The sequence below is a fragment of the Mugil cephalus genome, chromosome 7 (assembly GCF_022458985.1).
Source record: "Mugil cephalus isolate CIBA_MC_2020 chromosome 7, CIBA_Mcephalus_1.1, whole genome shotgun sequence".
NCBI lineage: Eukaryota > Metazoa > Chordata > Actinopteri > Mugiliformes > Mugilidae > Mugil > Mugil cephalus.
In genome coordinates this window covers 8,858,550-8,878,507 of record NC_061776.1, presented here as the reverse complement: position 1 = coordinate 8,878,507, position 19,958 = coordinate 8,858,550, and the positions used below count along the sequence as shown (strand labels likewise).

General features: G+C 40.8%; 1 protein-coding gene across 1 annotated transcript in view; it reads right to left on the bottom strand.

Moving 5' to 3' along the window:
• Nucleotides 1–19,958, bottom strand: part of ak5 (adenylate kinase 5) — an 81,094-nt gene that overhangs the window by 3,347 nt on the left and 57,789 nt on the right. Inside the window, exons 11-13 of the mRNA XM_047589608.1 lie at nucleotides 12,050–12,213; nucleotides 1,646–1,762; nucleotides 421–618 (exon numbers count right to left, since the gene is read on the bottom strand). Of these exons, the coding sequence (XP_047445564.1) occupies nucleotides 421–618; nucleotides 1,646–1,762; nucleotides 12,050–12,213 (479 nt within the window). The remainder of the gene's footprint in view (nucleotides 1–420; nucleotides 619–1,645; nucleotides 1,763–12,049; nucleotides 12,214–19,958) is intronic.

The window sequence follows — 19,958 nt, the reverse complement described above, 5'->3', positions numbered from 1 at the left end:
TAGCTTGAGTGCAACATGCAAAACATGACTGTAAATCCTTAAACTTGGTAGATACTATCTTTTAAATAGGGGGACACTGATATTATTGATGATGATGATGCAGGCTACCACAAAGCAACCATTTTTGCAGTCAAACACTTACACCGTGCCTCAAAAGTATTAATATCGAAAAGTCTGGGAGATAATGAGGTGATTAGCGAGGACTCTTTGACCCGCTGTGCTTTTTTGTGGGGAGAGATATTGTTGCCCTGTTCGCACCATCACTTAGACAGAAGATGTTTGAGGGTCCTCTGATTTAAATCATCGTTTAAGGGAGCGAAAGGCTTTTTCTCACAGTTAAACCTGGGTGGGTGGGATGTGAACCCCTGACCCCCACACGGACGGAGGAAGCTGCATTTTCTTTTTTTTTTTAAATCTCACCGTGTGCAGGAGCCTTTTGCTTTCGTAGTGAGCTGCCACCGCCTGGCTGTCGCTGCTGAAGCTCTCCGCTCTCCTGTGCAGGGCGCTCTCTCTGCTGGAGGCGCCGTCGGAGCCGGAGGATCCCCTGCGACACTGCAGACGACTGGACATGGTGTCGGGTGAGCAGTTCAGCAGGAGCACCGCGCTGGGTTCCCCCATCTAACACGAACAGCACAAGAAGAAGAAAGTCAGCGTTGAAGGAGTGAAACACATAATGCATCTTTCCTTTTCGCAGCTTCAGTGTATCATATTATTTGATAGTTTCTATTAGACATAAACAGTATTTAACTTTTTAATATTGAGCTGGGTCGTATATGGAACAGCAGTAGCTTTTTTAACCAAGTTGTGTTAGAGTAAATAATGTGCAATATGTAATTTTCTTCTCATTTCATTGGTGAAAGTCATTAAATGATAGGTCTTCAACAGGGGGTCCGCGACCCTTAGGGGGTCCGTGGAGGCACTGCAGAGGTGTCGCAAAATCTTTGGTTGATCAGACATTTTTTTATATATTTCTTTTATTTTTAACATGAATCCAACACATTTTAGTAAAGGGATAAATGGAGGCAGAAGACGTCATCTTTCAGTCAGCACTTACGTTCACCATGGCGCTCAACAGGCCGTTCCACACTGTGAGCCAACACGAGGACCCGCCCCAATCGCTGCGTCGAGTATGCCGACGCCGCACACAAACGCTGAAGACACCTGCATTATCGGATTTAACCAACACACTTTTTCAAACCAAAAAATTTCAGTTGAAGCCAACAACTTCTTGTTATTTTTTATCTGTGTGCCAACTTTGATTCCTCAAGAACAAAACCACTGAGAGTGATTCTGACTTTTGTGATAGAAACTTTAGAGTCTTGGCTTTGAGAAAAGACCAAGACCACACACGAGCTCTAAAATGTTCATGAACAGCGTTCACTTTACTTTAGGTATGACATGATAAGAGGTTTGCAGCAAAGAGCCTGTGCCACAGCATTGAGGATCATGGCCTCAGTTTATGGCGAGCTGCCTCTTTTTTCCTTTCACCTACAGAAACGTCACCTTTAACCAGCATTTATCACACTCATGTCGTTGCTGCACGTCTCCTCTGACTCCTTCCCTTTGCTCAAACACAACTCCCCAGCAGACTCCTGTCATTCATCTTTTATTCATGTCCCCGACCACCATGTCTGCCCGCTCTGACCTTGGCCTCGAACTCCTCCGCTTGTCTCAGGTCTCTTGGGAAGCCGCTGATCACGAGACCTTTTCCCTGCCGCACCGCCGCCGCCGCCGCGTCGCACAGCAGCTCCAGCAGTGTTTCCTGGAGATTAGATGCACACGGACATGCAAATGTCATTCGCGTGCGGCAAAGCTGCAGGATTACTTGAATACTGAAACAGGGTTTTTGATTTATTAAGGTTCTGTACGCTTCAGATCATGTTCGAGTTTTCTTTAACAATTTATTTGGTTAAATGCCAGAAAATTGCAAACAGAAAGTTTTCAGAGGCTTCATATCATCTGTCGCAACATAACTTAAAAGGAATAAATATATATTATTATATAATTGACATATTCTGAACCTTGAGAACTGATTTCAAGTTGTTAGACAGTTTATTTGTTTGCTAATTCATGTTTAAACGAATACAGATAAATGTATTTAGACATGCAATAACATTATTTAAATCACAAATCTTCGCATGTCCTCTCTGAATTCTGTCTTAGCCTGATATTACAAATATATTTAATATTTAATGCATTTAAATCATTCATATTTATCTAATTCTGGAAACTTGGAAATGTTCTACAAAATTCATGTGGCACGTTTTTCTCACTGGAGGATAAATCAAGCGCACCCTCTATAAGGACCCTGCCTATTTAAAGCTCTGACACTCCACCCACTCTTTTGCCATTTTGCTAACTCTGCTAGCTAACTCTGGGTAGCTCGTAGCATTTGAGAGCCAAGTGAAAGTGTCTGAAGTCGTGCCTTGTTTACTCAGGAGGACTTTGCGGAGACAATAATCGTGTCCGTGTTGCTTCTTGAAGCCGAATCTGTGGAGGCTGGAGACTCGTCTGTTTGCCGTTCATCATATTATATTAGCTTCAGCATGGAAGTTATATTAGCCTGGAGCTAAATTACAGCAACACCTCCCAGAGGCCTCACTCTGAAATGCTGGATCTCTGCCTCAGTGTCTTTGTTGCTCTCCAGCGTGTGCCTATCGGTCGTTCTCTTGGATGTTGCCATCTGCTTATTATGCAAATGTTGCTGCTAATGCTGCTTCTCTTGCCAAGTTTATTAATCTACTGATTGTTTGGCATGATGTCTTTATTCCTGGTGATCTTAATGAATATTTTAGTGCAAACTGAATCCTGTTGTTGGTTGTGGGTTTCACTCTTACCACCGCTCAGATCTGAGTTCCTGGTAAAAGGAAACATTATAAACTGACTTCCTCGGTGAGTTAGTTATCACTTTGATTAATATTTAGTCATCTACCCTATTCAATTTAAGGCTTATGTAACTTTTTTTTTTTTTTTATTGCCTCTGAACTAGTGAGCTGTTTCATTATCAGTTTCATTGTTTCATTGTAACCAAACAATGACAATAAAACTTCCTCTACTTTGTCTACTTAAATCAGCTGTTTATCAGCACTACATTATTAAACCTGCAAACATGAAGTGTTTCAAATTCCTGTGGTGCCAAAAACAGACACAAACCTCGAAAAATTTCATTCAATGTGGTTCTGTCAAATGATTGCAGCATCGTGATTAATCACGGGGTTGCTGTGGATTAATTTCGATTAATCGCGATTAAATATTGTTAATTTTTCATCTATATTAATCGTGTTTCACTTTGCATGAGCAAACAGACAAAAGAAACAAGGGTAATATATGCATATATATGTTTATGAGACACCTTCAATGGTTTCAACATAACAACTTGAAACAACTTCACAACTTTTTGTCTCTTTTTTTTTCATTACCGCATTGGCAGGTTTTTTTTTTTTTTTTCCAAAAAGCGCAACTTCCCAGTGTTCAGTCACACACTGAATCAGTGAGTTACAGTAATTCAAATACTGCAAGCTTTTTTTAATGCGCAGGCAGATGTTTAATTCTAAAGTGTTAACACACTTCTCTCCACATTAATGTGTCCCTGTTCTTCCTCTAGGACAAACTAACTTGTTGACATTGTCTGAGAGGAGATTCGATCGCTTCTTATTTACAGTGTTGCTGCAACTGAGAACAGTTTCTCACATGGAACAGTGATTGCAGGAGTGGACAGATATTTGACGGCAGCATTTCTAGCTTGTCCTTGTCTTGGTTTGTCTCGGTTTGTCTCAAGCTATGTGGCTAGCAGAATCTAAAACTCCTTCCTGCAGAGAGTGATAATTCTTAATGTTGGTTCCATCTTGGTTTTTATTGTACCACGGAGAGGACCAACATGCTGTTTAGCGTCTTCCATCTTTATGGTTTGGTTCTGCTGCCTGTGGTCACTACTGGATCAACTGCACATTTGTTCATGCGCAACTCTACTTGGACAAACTGCCTGACGCAGAACGATCGATTTCAAGATAACGTCCTGTCATCAATTGTCAGCCAAGGCCGAGACGCTCCAGTCAATAAATCACTGTAAGCACCATAATTAACGCTGACAGCAAAGCTAAAACCTGTGTGGAAGGTTATAGAAGCTGCATTTCCATTGCAGCTATTTCTAAAATCGCGTCTTGTATGTGTTGCCATTGAAAGGTGTTTTGCGAATGAGCTGTATTTCTCGTAAAGTCTTGCGATATCATAATAATTCTCTAAAATTCTCATGACGTGAAACTTTGAGAAAGATCTACTTCAAATGAACTGGTCTCATGAACTCCTGCATCTCCAGCGAAAAGCAAAAAAAAAGTGTTTCCATTGCACTTCTGCAATAAACTTTTTTGTTTGTTTTGCCTTTGTCTCACAGGAAGGAAGAAGAAGAGGAGGAGGGAATACTGATGATAGTAGTTTATCTTTAAAGATGTTATAAAAGTGTGAACAGCCAGTAACACCGAATTTACCTTCTACCAACAATAAATCAGGAGCAGCACCCACTTCCACTTTTTGCAGTTTAACACCTTTAAACAATGAGGTGTTTTGTTAAATATCTTCACCTGAGTGTGTATTTGTCAGTGAACCCCACCACACAACTTCCTTCTGTCCTCTACATCCAGACTTCAGGACTGTCTTCTTCTTCTTCTTCTTCTTCTTCCACAGAGAATATTAAATGTCCACGTTGCCAGGCAACAGCGCAGCAACACTTTACCAAGTTGAGTCGTTTCCACAGGTTCCCACTCTCCAGCGGGCCACATACCACCAGTGTTTTTTATCTCACTTTGAGCTAAAACCGTGGCTTCTCTAGTGTGTTCTGCTGTAAACCCGGAGAGGTGCATCCTCAGTCGTCCCAGCGTGGCATCGTTCATCCTCCGCCTCAGTCTTTCTCCATATATACAATCACTCACATGGCATTTAAAACATTTTTACAGAGGTCATGTTGGAGAGCACATCAGTGTACAGTAATGTACAATAAGAAGATTTTTCTTTCTATTGTTGCCTTAACTTCTTTTCCCGATCCTCATAAACACACGTTTTACCTGAGTTAATGTGAACTCAGATATGCAGATAGTTGTGAATGGAACTTTCTTTTTTGTCAGTCTACCAAACTAAGTTATATATAAATAATGCTCCCAGTGATCACTTCCTTCTCCTCCATCTTCTTCTCCTCCTCCATCTTCTCCTTCTTCTCCTTCCCTGTCTTCTCCTCTTTCTTCTGCCTTGTCACCTTATTCTTTTTATTTACAGCGGGTAAAGTAAGTATTGAACACGTCACTATTTTTCATCGTCAACATATTTCTAAAGATGCTATTGACATGAAATTTTCACCAGGTGTTGGGGACAACCCAAGTAATCGATGCAGAGAAAGAAACCAAAACAAATAAGTTCAGAGATTAAGTTATGTGTTATAATGTAAAATTTCATGTCAATAGCACCTTAGGGAAATATGTTTATATAGATGTTTACATATAGAGATATGTTTACTATGAAAAATTGAGATGTGTTCAATACTTTACCCGTTGTATTCATTTTTATTTATTCTTCTTCTTCCCCTAATCCTCCTCCTACTTCCTTTCAATCCTACTTTTCACAGTTTGACTTTACATTAAATTTGGACTTTTGATCAGACAAAGAACAAAGACGTTTGAAGGCGCCACTCTAGATTCTGTGACATCATAGTGACTGACAGGACAAAAATAGTCGTTTTAATAATAGTTGTAGCTCTAATTTGCTGAGCGATTACTTAACTTGGTCAAAAAGAAAAAAAAAACAAAAGGCTGAACATGATTCACTTGGAAGACCTGTGTCATTTAACCCTGACAGAGTTCAACGATGCACGTGGCCGCAGGTTAAGTCAAAGGGAAGCAGGTCACTCTGGTTTAATAAAACACTTGTCAGCTTAGATGTATAGCTTCCTCCAGGCTCCCTCGATGTGCTTTCAGACGGACTGAACGGACGCTCTGCAGGAAGGTTTCCTTTCAGGCCGGGCCGTTTAATCAACTGAAGCTGCGAGAAACTTGAAAGCAGATGAGGAACGGCTCTGCTCAAACGTCCTTGGAGCATTAAACCACGTTTTATTTAGTCTATACTGTAAGAAATCCTCTAAAGCAGAAGTAGCACCTCGCAGTTCCTGTTTTTATTTGACCAGTTCCTCCAGCGTCTCGCAGCAGAAGCGTTTTGTGATTGTCAGGATGTCTGTGATGACAGTTTTCCAGGTGTCGCTGTGAAACTTGGGGCAGTGAGTGGAAATATTCACTACATTTAAAAGTCCTCTGCAGACGTACTCTGTGTCATGGGCTATGGGGTGGGGGTGCCTGGTCTGGTCTACGCCAGGTCCAAAAGTTTCCCAGCAGAACACTGAATCGTCAGAAGATGGTTTAAAATGTTGTTTACTTCTGCTGTCAGTGGTTTTAATGTTGTGGCTGACCAGCGTAGCCTCATAATGACGATACTAAAGCACAGAATCCACAATGAAAACACAGTCGAAGCACCAGCTCTGTTATTTCAAGCAAACCTTCATGAAGCTAAGTGTCCCTAATGAAGTGGCAGGCGACTTGTCGTTGTGTTTGTGTCGCTGAACCAAACTCATGCATGAGAGTGAAAAGGCGGCACACATACCGAGGCTCACGGAGCAGTAGGTTAATCTCACTTCCACCAATTTGTTCCAGCCATGTCAGGCTGACATGTGTCGAATAAATCGGAGAGGTGGTGGTGGTGGTGGTGGTGGTGGTTGTAGCGGGGCTTCGGGGATTTGGACCATGTCGGTCTGACATGGTTGGAAATGGAGATTAGTTCAGCCCCCGAGGCTGAGCAGGCTCTGTAGAAGTGTGTGCCACCTTTTTATCTCCAGGTCTTCATTGTTGGAGCTTCACCGCGTCCTCTATCTTCAAAGTGGACATTTAGAAATTGCCCTCACGTTCGTTCAGTGCAAATTCATTAGTTGGGAAACATTTAGATTTTAGCAAAGCTGTTTTTCTTCGACTTCTCTCTATCTTGTGGTCTACTATCAAGGTTTCAGATGACAAACCTACATGAAAGAGCTACTGGCAACAAAGGACACCACACCATCTGTGTCCGGACAAAGAAGTTGTACTTGAACACATCACAAAGACCACAGCCAACAGCCAGCTGGTATAAAACCTTCTGCACCTGTGAGGAAGGACATGACTCTTCATACGAGCCAGTGGCAGCAGATGAGTGGATCTGAATGTTCAGACACTGATCTATAAAACCTTCAACTGGCTAGAAGCGCACGACACAGCGGGTGACACTGGGTCACAGACCACTTAAAGTAAATTCCTTGTCTCAACATGAAACCCTAATGTAAAGACTTTCCAATAAAACTACAACACCAAAATAAAAAAGTTGGAAAATATAGATTAAGACAGTATTTTATTAATAGGGGTAAATATATTAACTGCGAGACTTTTTGAGTTTAACATAGTTGACAGGTATCACATATTTTAGCTCGTTTCAGGCCTAAAATCAACATGGCCGCCTATAACCAATCACCACACGGCATTTTTTTTTATTTTTTTTGCATTGCACTCAATAATAGTCTATTCAAAAAATACACAGGTTCTCATATATATTTTTAATTTCAATTGAACCCTCATGTTTAGAGTTAAAACTGTCAATCTGTCAATTATGTTCTTTATCTGTCACTTTTGTCTTTATCTATCTGTCAATTATATACATATATATAAAATTATTATCTTAACAGTTTTATCTTTAAACGTAACTAAATACTATTATACTAAAATATATTGGATTGTTGTTAACGTGTATTTAAAGTAATTTTTTTAAATAAAACAAATAAATAAATAAATAAATACCTCTATGCAGTACTTTCATGGACCCATAGGGGTCGCGGACCCTGTGTTGAAGACTTCGGTTTAGCAAGTGATTGTTATTAAATTTGGTTGGTTAGTTGACATTTTAGTGATAGCTCAGTCAGCTTTTATTAATGAGAGACTGTTTCCATAATAAATAATCATAAAGACGTGATCATGAAGATCACATATATATATAAATTTTTTTTTTTTTTTTTTTTACTTTAAAAATAAAACGTATACAAGACATATCCAATCAAAAGTCCTTCGGTTATACGTTGACCCTAAACCTAAAACCCTAAAAACTCCAAAAACCAGCGACACATCGGTCTGATTCTTTCTCCATCCGTTGTGTTACCCTGATGACACACACCTATAAAAATAGATCTGACTTCATATTTTTATATTTGTATAAAAGGCTGAGTCATCTCCTGAATACTAACGTAGGAGCAAACAGTGCATGTGCTGGGGAACTAGTTTCATCGGAGGCGGACTAATACACACTCGCTGCTCAGGTGTGCGTGTTTCTGGCATCATGTCATGTGTGAGGGATTGGTTTAAAATAAACTGGAGCTGCTATGTTCAGGCTCATGAAGGGACTATTTTTTATCACAATAATGGGGCTCTGGATGAACATCAAGCTCCGATGTGCAACGTTTTATGTGGTTTTGCTTTAAAAAAAAAAGTAGAAATGTTCCACTGTTTCGCTTTAGATGATTAATCGTTTAATTTGTTGTGTTTGAAGGCCGCTCAATAAATCCTCCGCGGACGCATTAAGGTTAAAAATCCTCTGCGTTGTGACGGATGGTGAAGAGACACCGGTGAGTCGGGAGGCGTGAAAAGGACACGCTGCAACGCTGACTTATATTTCAGGTTTTTCTTTTTTATGTGCGGACTCTAATCAATATTTATAAGTCATGCGGGTCAAACACACGCTGATGACACAGGGTGTATGCAGCTTTGAACATGTGAAGGTGGGGTGGAGCTTTGATGTGAAATGTCACAGACTCGCGGCCTCGATTTAAAAGCGTCCTGACAACCTCCTCTATGCGGACGAGCTTTGATACATCTCATAATTTCTGCAGCCGTAAGGACCAGAGCGGGAACTATTTGGCTGCTGCATTTATAACGTGATTTAAGTCTCGTTTTGGTTGGCTTTAATATATCATATATTTACAGGAGGAAACAAAACAGGCCGAAGAATATTCAGTGAGAATAGCGTTTGATATTCGTCACTGTGGGATTTATTAATTAAAGGACAGCGTGGGCGTCTACAGCGTGGCCTGATTGGCACCTCAGGGATTTTTTTTTACCTTTATTTTTTTTTTAAATTTGATTAAAAAAAAAAAGGACTGCCAGCTGCTGTAGAGTCTATATTATTCATACATCTGTTTTGTCTGCCTTAGTCAAGCTTTGTTCTGCTGTTAATTGGGAAGTGTCAGAAGGGCTGTTAGATTTACACAGCTTAATAATAACGGATGAAGTTCATGGTACTTTTGTAAAAACACTTTTACAAGCTAAATTTTGCTCACCATTGTCTGTAGGAAAAAGGAGATAAACCTTTTAGCTGTCGAAAAGTGTTAAAGAAAAAATTTGCAACAATTTAGATTTTCATGGCTGTTTCGATGAGGAAGTTGTTCATACATTCGTAAAAGAGGCAGTAAATGTGCATGACATAAAAAATGCTTTTTCTCACTTATCCAGCTCCGGGGAAGTGACTAGATTTCACATAGGGGTGGCGTAACCCTTTAAAAACGGAGCTCTACAGGGATTGACTCACTTTCGGAGGCTACCTCTAGTGGCCGCTTGGGGAACTGCAGCTGTGACAAGCCCAGATGTCGCTGCTTGAGTTTGTTACAATTTAAATGACTGTATATTGTACAAAACTTAAATTAGACCATATGTGAGTTTTCTTGCACGTCTCCTTTTAATAAACACTTCGGTTGTTTCTCAAGCTGAAGCGTCAAAGACCTGGATTACCCGTCATGTTGCATTACTTAATTCGTATTTGGACAAACCTTCTGGCAGCTTGTTTGCAACTTAATCAGACTACAGCAAGAATCACGATAGTGTCAGTTTCCATAACATTGTCACTGTGACATTTAATGAGTTCCTGGATGCTCCGTTTAGTCGGTAAACTCAGAGCAGACTATCTATTGTCTGCAGGAATGTATGTGCAGATTCCCTCCACTGATTAACATGTTTTCTCGGAAGACAGATGTACATAATTTATCTGGTTTACGCAGCCTGCCAGAGAATCTCTGTTTCCAGCTCCTATAGGCTCTGACAGCTGTGTTGACCCTGTCTGGTTCACTATGTATGGATGTGCAATCTGCGTGAAAGCCTTTTAGAGCAACTGGGTATTACTTCCACCTCAGAAATCCCCTGTCTTTTTATTAAATTAGACCTTTGGCAGGAGAACACTGTATATTGTATTTTCTCTGCCGTCAAGCTTCAACGCGTTCCATCCTTCAGTGAAGAGTTTCTTTCATTAATTTTAACTGAAGCGAACTTCATCTTCTAGATTATTATCATTTTGCTGGCTCACTTTTCCATCAGAGTTTTGCGCCTGTCCTCCCCACAGACCACCTGTCCATCACAGGGTGTGGGGCAGTTGTCCTGTGACATCTTTATTTTATTTTCTGTTCAGCAACTGTGACATTTTGCAGTAACTGCTTGCACTCACAGCACTTACAGTCTGGCACAACTTGCAGAAGAGGCATTAGAGAGGGAGGGGGAATGTTGCTGTAGCCCTGGATTTTTTATTTATTTTTCAAAAAAGATAAATGCAATGTAGATTCAGCCTTACTGACACTTTGTCAACCGGTGAGGTGCAACAAATATACCCTGTGGGTTAAAAAGAAAGAAAAAGAAAAAAAAAGACAAGACACAGTTCACCTGCAATATTTGCCTCAGTATAAAGTTGGATAAGTTGTGAACTTCACAGAAAAAGACACACACTGTTGGGAAACCACTGGAGTGAACATGGAGTATCTGTCTCATTTATACCAACAACTAAACCAAAAAGCATAAACTTATGTACTGTACTGCACTTAGTGTGTCATGTTGTATTGTTGTAGTGTTTCATGTATGAAAATAATCATAAATCATCCCTGTTAATTTGTCTCTTAACAACGAAGGAATAAAGTTAAACCAGAGCAAACAACAGTGGTGAAACTACGGTGTCAGTCATAATCTGAGGTTTGTGCGGGTTTTCTGTATAACAGATTTTGCAGCTTGTTCCAAAATATGCATCATTTCCCCAAGTCATGACAAACTGAGCTTTTCGTTGCTGCGTTGCTGACATCCAGGAGTGTCATTGCTATGGGGTGGTGGGGGTGCCTGTTGTGGTCTAGGTGGGTGCTACATGTCTAAGTCACATCCACAGGTACAAACGTTTCCAGGGGAACACTGAATTGTCACAACATGGTCAATTAATACGTTCACATGCACGTTTAAAAAAAAAGTAATTATGGCCTTAATCCGACTTTAACTGGACAACTTAAGTGCATGTAAACACGTTGTCCTTATCACATTATCTGGATGTCTTATAAGACGCCCAGATAATGTGATTAGAAATTGTTTTTCTCCACTATGTAAACGCCTTAATTGGACTTTAACTGGACAACACGCGTGCACATGCTCCACAACCGCTGTGCTAGCATATGACCCCGGAACAAAAACATCCAAGAAAGCCAGTTGCAGGAGAAGACGAAGGTAAACAGAGCCGGTAGAAGAACCAAGTGAGGATAGTACAGTGCACATTATGTACGAGTTAAAAAGCTGTACTATTACCCATCTTGTTTTTTTAAATTAAACAACACTTGTCTATTATATGACCCAACATGCCAACCAGAAAGGGGGCCGTAATAACCAGCTGACAAGACACATATCGCCACCTAGTGTGGAGGACGAGGAGGACGAGGAGGACATGTTCCCGTCAGTTACTTGATTCTCTCCGTTGCATGTAAACTGGGACAAGGACCCCGCATTTATTGCATGTGAACACACTGAATGTTATTTTCTTCTCCTGTCAGTGGTCATAATGTTGTGGCTGATCAGTTTAGACTTACTATAATCCTAACCAGTTGCTGCTGAGTGGGGAAGAGTTCATCAAGACCATTATTTTTCGTGTACTAATTTAATCCCCTGACTAAAGGCAGCTTCACTCTATGGCTGTAAAACATTAACACACTGACCTCGGGCAGCGGCTCTCCTCTCTCCAGAGCGCCCCGCAGGTGGCGCCCTCTGTCGCTGTGAGACTGCAGCTCGGTGCACAGCAGGTCGCCCAGGGTGACGCGGCGCAGGCCGAACCGCTCCTCCATCCGCTCACACTGCAGAGCCTTACCTGAGCCTGGACCACCTGAGGGAGACACGCACATATACAACCATACGTCAGTCCGTTCTAGTAGTAGCGTGTTTCCGCTTCAGTTTTTCCGGCTGCTTTGGATAAAGGTGGAAGCATTTGTACAACTCAACATTGTACGACATTTTAGAAGGTATGCGTGTGACGTCACAGCCAGTGGTTACGGCAAAGAGCGACAGTTTAGCATGTGGGGATTAGCAGCATAAGTTTGAATCACAGGCTTTAATAGCATCCAAACTGGAAAATGAATGTAAGAAAAGGTGAAGAGCTGTTTTTAAAAGCAGTCGGTGTTTGGTGGTGTTTTAACAACCGCACTGTTGAGCGCACGAGTGTAAAAGGCTCATAGGTTAGTCCCGCAGAGGCTATAAACCGCACTTGAGAGAAAGTAGAGAATAAGACGTGAATGGTGAGTGGTGTGAGATTGTGACAGAGATTCTTTTATGGGGAAAAAAAAAATGAATCCGGAAAAGGAGAAAGAGACATGAAAGAGAGAGGAAACAGATGACACGTCATTCTCAAATTCCTGGTTATCACAGATAATTATCATCTTCATCTCTTATAAAACCTATGTGCCCTGCTGCTTTAATTTAACTACGCACCCAATCAAACTCTAACACCACCTTTATACCACCTTTTTAAAAAAGGGAAGGTGCATTTTATTTAAGATACAAATTTAGATTTGTATTTCCCCCACACCTCTCTGGAAGAGACTTGAAACAATGGCATGGTCTTCTCTCATATTTTCTAGACACACTGGGGACACTATTATTGTATCACATTTTAGATACTGCTCGTCCATTTTCTCCTGTTTGGCTACAAATATTTCACATTTACATTTTAGCTCAACATTTAGGAAGAGAGATTACTCTGGCAGCCAGCGTTTTGGCTGCCACGTTTGCGATCTTTTGTGGCCGTCTGTAATCAGAAAACGTATTTCATGGCCGTGAAGCCGAGTGAAGTGGCGATTTATCAAAAGCAGCCTTGAGTCCAGTAATAAAACTCATATTCATCGATATTCGTCTCATGTCTCGGTGCCATGGTCCTCCGCCAGCACTCCAAAACAAACGTCCTCATCACCATTTCCTCAGAGAGCGGACAGATACGAGCCAGACTTGAAATATCCAGGAGTGACCGTGAAGTCAGAAAGGTCCATAAGAAATCAGGGAGGGGAGTTACGGATTTGTTCGTTGTGCATTCAGCACATGAGTGCTGGCTTCATTTATTTCACTGGCACATCCCCGCTCTCTGACAGTATTCATCTGCTGCTCGACACCTCCACCAGGAAGTAAAATAATGACCTAGAAAGCCTAGAGAGGCTTGTTAGGGACTCTTGTAGTTAGTCGGGTCAAAGAACAAACGGCTCTGTGGGTAAAGATTGTTTCATGTGTCTGAGACGATCGGAAATTCAGATTAAATGAATCCGAGAACCCAAAAAAATCAAGTTTATTTCTGCTTACTTTCTGTTTGAGTTACTTTTCTTAGTGTATTCTCAACAAAATGACCCACGGGTGACAGAATTTCGATCCCTCCGGTCAAAATTTTTCAGTCGGGAGCCAATTAGTGGGACGGCCAAAAACTACCGGTGTCTCTGCTGAGTTGTACCGAGGGGCTAAATGCTAATTTCAGCCAATGGAGGGTACGCACGTGCCGTCACAGCAAGCAAGTCTCCATGGTTACGATCACCGAGTGGCAAAAAGTGACAGTTGAGCATGAAGATTAGCAGCATTAGCTTGAATCACATACTTTAATAGCATCAAAATGTTAAAATTAATTTAAAAAAAGGTGAAGAGTTGTTGTGCGACTGACTGTACCAACGTATCTGAAAAGCAGTCAGAGATGTATGTTTGCAGATACATCATACTCCAAAAGAAAAGAGAATTAAATGAGTCGCTGCATTAGAAGAAACAACTGGAATCCAGACACAGAAACCTGGTGCTATGGTTCACATTTAGTGTCAGGTAATATTAATTTATGTATTTTTTGATGAAGTCATACTATAACAAATATCCTAATTTCCCTTTATTTTGACATTTCTGTCTTCACCTCCATCATTTCCTTTACCTCACATCTTTTCTCTTTTCTCCTTCTCACCAATTGGGTCTTGTTTTCACCTTCTATCACTCCCTGATTTACCTGATTGAGTTCACCTGTTCACTCCTTATTTAAAGACTGCACTCCCCTTCACGCCTCCTTTCCTCACCTTTGCATGTGGCAGCAGTGCTTCTTTGTTCATGCACTCCTTAGTTTTGTCCATGTTTTTCATTTTCATTTCATTTATTATATAAAATTCTGAGTTTTGCTTTCTTTCAGATTTGATCACCCATGTGTTTGTTTTCGCTCCTTTCTTCAAGTGCTGACCCAAATTGATTATTGAATCCCTTATTTGATAAATAAACCCAGCATACAATTGTTCAACTCCTGTCTGCAAGCATTCTCACCGAATATTTGCGATCACTCCTCGCTGACGTTACTTCTCAGTAAAGCTCTTAGCATCTTTTATTTAGTTACATTTATCATAATTAAATAACCTAAAACTAACTGAAACTAGTCCACTTTTCCAGATCCATACGAGTTAGTATGGATCACTGTTGAGTCCAACTGTCTTTAATTTGATCTGATAATCCACATTTTTCCCGAACTCTAAAGTCTACACGAATGCTAGCGTTAAGATATACCACGAATATCTACCTAATAGTTGCACTTAGACAAAAAGTCTTCATTTGGAAATCATGAATCATGACAGTCCCTGCATTAGTTGTTGAGATAATCAGTTTGGACTCAACCAAACAAACTCATCTCATCGTCTACTACCACTTGTCCTACCAACCAAACTATTGTCTTTATTTTGTTTTAGGTAGAAGCTAAATCCTAATCTCAGCAATACAATCATTGCTAACATGTTAATGTATAATTGTTGTATTGTTTATCGTCATCACTGTCTTGTTGGCATGCTAATGTTTGCCAGGAATACCATAAACCAAACTACCGGATTGAGGACAATATACTTTAGCCCAAACAACAACAGACGATTTTTCATTTGTGGGGAATATATCACTACAGCCAAACTCATTAAAACATTAAAACGATTGTGCTTTGTACTGTGTGTGCCGAGGACTTCCAAACATCAAATGTGTCCTTTTTGGTAAAAAAAAAATCTAAACCCGTGAGTAAAAAGAAAGAATGAGTCAAGGCTGCAGCTCTGCAAGTGTTTAGCTAGCGCCTGGACCTTGCTTCTAGTTTCTCTGAAGACGCTCAGCTAGATTTTAGACCAAACCATCCCACCATGTGTGAACAGCACCATCACAGCGATGTCCCCGATAAGAGCCAACGTGACAGATGGAATATATTAGAGAGAGATGGAGGCACAGCCAGAGATGAAAGATGAAAGGCCTGAAACCAGGAAAAGAAGGTAGAGGACCACATAAAGACAGAAAATCTCATTCCTCTATATAAAAGTACATCAGGCTAAATGATAAATGGACCGCAGAGGAGACAAGCTTTCCCCTTCACAAACGGAGATGCTTCCGTCAACCACGTGAATTTGATCATGGCCATTGGCAGCAAACTCTCTCACAGTGCAAATTCAAACAAAAAATGCGGAAAGAAAAATGTTCCTTACAGACAGCGGAGTGATTTTTCGATTTTCACTTCTCATCATGCAGAAGAAGCCTGGGAGAGTGGTTTCCACTGATGTTTGATTAATAAACACCGCCTGTACGAATGTGGACGGGACGTTAGCCAGAGGTTTTCTGCAGGATTGTTCTCTGCCATCTTTTCAGTTGTTATTGGCCATCATTTCCCAAAGCGTGGGCATCTGAACACAGCTTCAGCTTGGGTGAGGCAATAAAAGAACACACGCCTCCACTTATGTAAGTCTTTATGTCCTCATAACAGAAAGACGATGATTAGTCATTTCTAAATAATTAGTAGCAGTACTATTAATCTAGTAGTACTTTGAGTATTAAAGGTCCCATATTATACATTTTTTCAACAACTTCATATATTTGCCAGAGGTAAAAGATCATTGTTTTCAAAGTTTATTACCCCAAATTCAGCCCTGGTCCTGAATTTCAGAGAGTCGAAAAGTCGTGCTAGTGACCTCTAGTGAGAACAGGCTGCTTCTGTGACTGTACCTTTAAATGCTAATGAGCTGTGTCTGGTCAAGCCTTCTCCACGCCCCTAAAGAGGAGAGGATGCGGCTTTTGCTGCCGTTACCATCCTAAAGTTTACGGTATATTTATATGTCTATGTAGAGTAGAGTATGTCTGGTAGAGACGCTGTCATTCAGTCTTACCAGTTTGAACCAGAAGGAGAGGTTCCTGAAGAAGTTCAGACTCTGCAGTTTAAAAAATATTGCATCTGAATATGTTTTTTCGTATGTGTTGTTACAGTTACTACCATGCAGCTAACGCTAGCTTCCGCTAACTGTAAGGGTAGTTGTTACGGTTCGTTGATGCAGCCAACAACAGAGCAACGTACCTTTGTCATGTGTGCTTGCAAGGAGAAAAAATGGCGCACGATCTGTAATTTTAGAGGGCGGCCTCATCTATCTGGGCTGCGGGTCAAAGGAAGAATCCACCACCAGAGGGAGGTGGTTATTTCCCCGCGTGACGTCAAGAAGGGAAAAATCTCAGGTGCACCTGTTTGAGCACATTTGGTAAAAAGTGGAGCAAGCAAGTGAGGGAAGTGACACTTCTGGGGCCTCATGCACAGGCTACAGTTACACATATTACTGTTTTAAAAAGACCTTTATAAAGTGAATTGTGCATAATATGGGACCTTTAATTTAAACTGTACCTCTTTGTGGAAGGAAAAAGGGTATAACTAGAAAACATGGTGGTTCCTGCCTGTTAATGGCATCCTTTAGCCTTCAAACACTAGCATCCTAGCAGGGACCTTTCAGTACTAAATTGCCATTGTGTCCTGGCGCCCCAGCAGCAGATCTTCCCTTTTCTGAACTAAGTCTGATTACAAGCGTTAAACGGTAATTTTCTGCAGAGAGGGGAAATAAAAATGAGGGAATTGGATGTGAAAGAGCGCAGTGGGATGAGGAGAGGAGGTAGAAACAGAGGGAAAATGACAAGCAGTAAGTAAAACCTCACATTAGCAGTTCCCCCGGGGAACATTGCCGCCTCCGCAGAACACCACTCTAACTTTCCCTCTGGTTTTTTTATAAAGGTGCTTGAATAAACTCACATTAAATAAGATAAAAACTCCTGCCTCCCAACTTTTAATTGAACCAGTGATTAGGAGCTAAACTTCATATGGAACTGATCTTATCGGCTTTGTCACAAGAAGTCTACAAAATACATGTTTAATGAATGTGAATTAGGTTTAATGCTTCTAAACATGTAGAGAGGCGTTTTATTATTATTTTTTATTTAAATTCCAGTTCAGGAACAGGTTGGATTAGTTGTCCTTTAATTCAGTCTTTGCCCACTAGACGAATAGGGTTGTTACTAACTAGTTACACCTTGCACCACCCAGTGCCAAATGTAACTAATCTATAGCTACACTCATATTAACTCACCCTTCTTGTAATATTCACAACCTTTTTAGTGGGAATTTTATGTAACGTCCACAAGTTGTGTTAATATGCTGTACTTCAGTCATATAGTTTTCTTGCTAATTTTATAAGCGAGGGAATTAGTGTGAAAGACACCATCATTACACCTTTGCATATCCTTACATTGCGCTGTGTTTTCACGACGTGCCGCCATGTTGCCACATATGTAAAGTGTGTAACAACAACTTCCTCAACACTGTCTGAGTTTCCTCAAACGTTTAGCACAATGAAACGCAGTCCATGAATTTGGTTTCTACCACCAACTTCACTGCGCTGAACCCAGATTTTCCTGATATTGATGGTATTTTCTTTTCAAAATGAGAGCAGTGATGGCATGAAGACCTAAGTCTGTTCATTACACAAGCAATATTTTAACTTGGAAACTTTTACAGTAGAGTGAGGAGGATATCAGGCAAGAAGAGATGGACTAAGTCTTCACTAGACAATACTTTTTGAGCTTTAATTAATTACCTACTGGTTTAAAAATAACGTTCCTAACTTTTTTTGCTGAAGTTTCCTTTCCCCCTCTAAAATTACTCTTTTATTCCTTGTGGACACTTTGAAGTTTTCATGGTATTTTCAGGATATAATTTCGTTTTCAGCCGACTCTGAGCTCTTCCTCTGATTAAAGCCCAGAGTCTGACAGATAACCTGGGCCTCCCCCGGAGCAGCAGCAGCATCAGTGAAACAGAGTGACAGGAGGAGACGAAGGTTGGCGGGGGGGCAGGAACCTTTTTTATGCCGAAGTGAGGAGTCACCACGCTGCGTCGGGATGTCTTCAAACTCTGCGTGATACTTGTTCTTTAAGAAGGCACAAAGTGAATTAAACATCCAGGATTCGCTTTATTAATTTCACCCTGCTCTTCCACATTTCTCTGTGGCTGCGTTTAAACCTTGCGTTGACATCCAACCTGTGCAGTACAATCACAAGTGGCCAGTCAGTACTTGATAGAGTCCTTATCCAGCACTGGAGATCCAATCTTACTTTTGGGTCTGTGCACAAATATTATATACGGCGACTGTCTCTGTGGTTCTGATAAAGTGGTGGAGATCCTTTAAAGTTGAAAAGCAGTTTGTTGTGTGCTTCCATATTTTGGAACAAGCTGTAAAAACTCTCTCTGACTTGAGAGACCATAGACACAATAACCTAAACCCTAAAACCTTCCACACACACCACAATTTAACCACTGTGCTGTCTGAGGCAGAAACACCTGTACTGATGAGGATCGATATAGACGATGGTCATTAGTGAACTTAGCGTGGTTCCTCACACGTCCACATGATCACATCAACATTTAACCTCATGCTGATATGTTTTTTTTTTTTAAATGACAGAATCAGAAACAGTGTACTCATACTAAATTCAATTAGTTAATTCTTATTTAACAGCGACAAGAGCAGAATCTTTTAAAAGACTTTTCAGGTGATCATTTCTTCTAGTGGTGGTGTTTTTGTTTTTTTGATTTTTTTTTCTGAATGAATGAGACCCCTGTTAAGTGACGGAGGTCTGTGACTAGGTGTGTTCACACTGACAAAGAAATGTGGTCGAACACGTCCCAGTCCACCTATAAACGTATCCTCGATGCGCCCTGGGACCGTCTAGGTTGGATTTTAAGGTGTCAAGGTTAAAAAACAGTTAAGTCACTAACTCTAGTCATGCCAGTTACTATAAATATTCAGTCTGAAGGAAACCGAGAAGAATTTAGTGCCTGCAGTGGCGTCTGATAACGCGCGATAGAGGAAAATATTCCACCAATTATACAAAGAGTTCAGTTCTCCTCATCTCTCTTTCAAAACTGCAAAATGGCTAATTACCCTCGTTTGTTTCAGTTGATTTCGAACGCTCCTGAGGCCTTTTGTTTCACAGGAATGTCTCTGTCGATAGCTAACTGGACGTCTCCGTGATGAAATAGTGCTCGACCTCCCAGAACAAATGGCCTCAATACGGGACTCCATGAGAACAGTCCGACTGATTTGCAACCATATAGAATCGACCCAAATAGGCCTCACCAGACCAGCAGGACCGCATGAAACACGGCTGTTTGATGCTGATTGGGTTATATTCAGACCCACATAAACACTATGTGGCACTTTGTTGTTTTAAATGGATTGAATGTCATGGGGAAAAAGTGCTTTCTTTTTCCGTTTGGCACCTTCCCAAATGTGTTCAATGTCA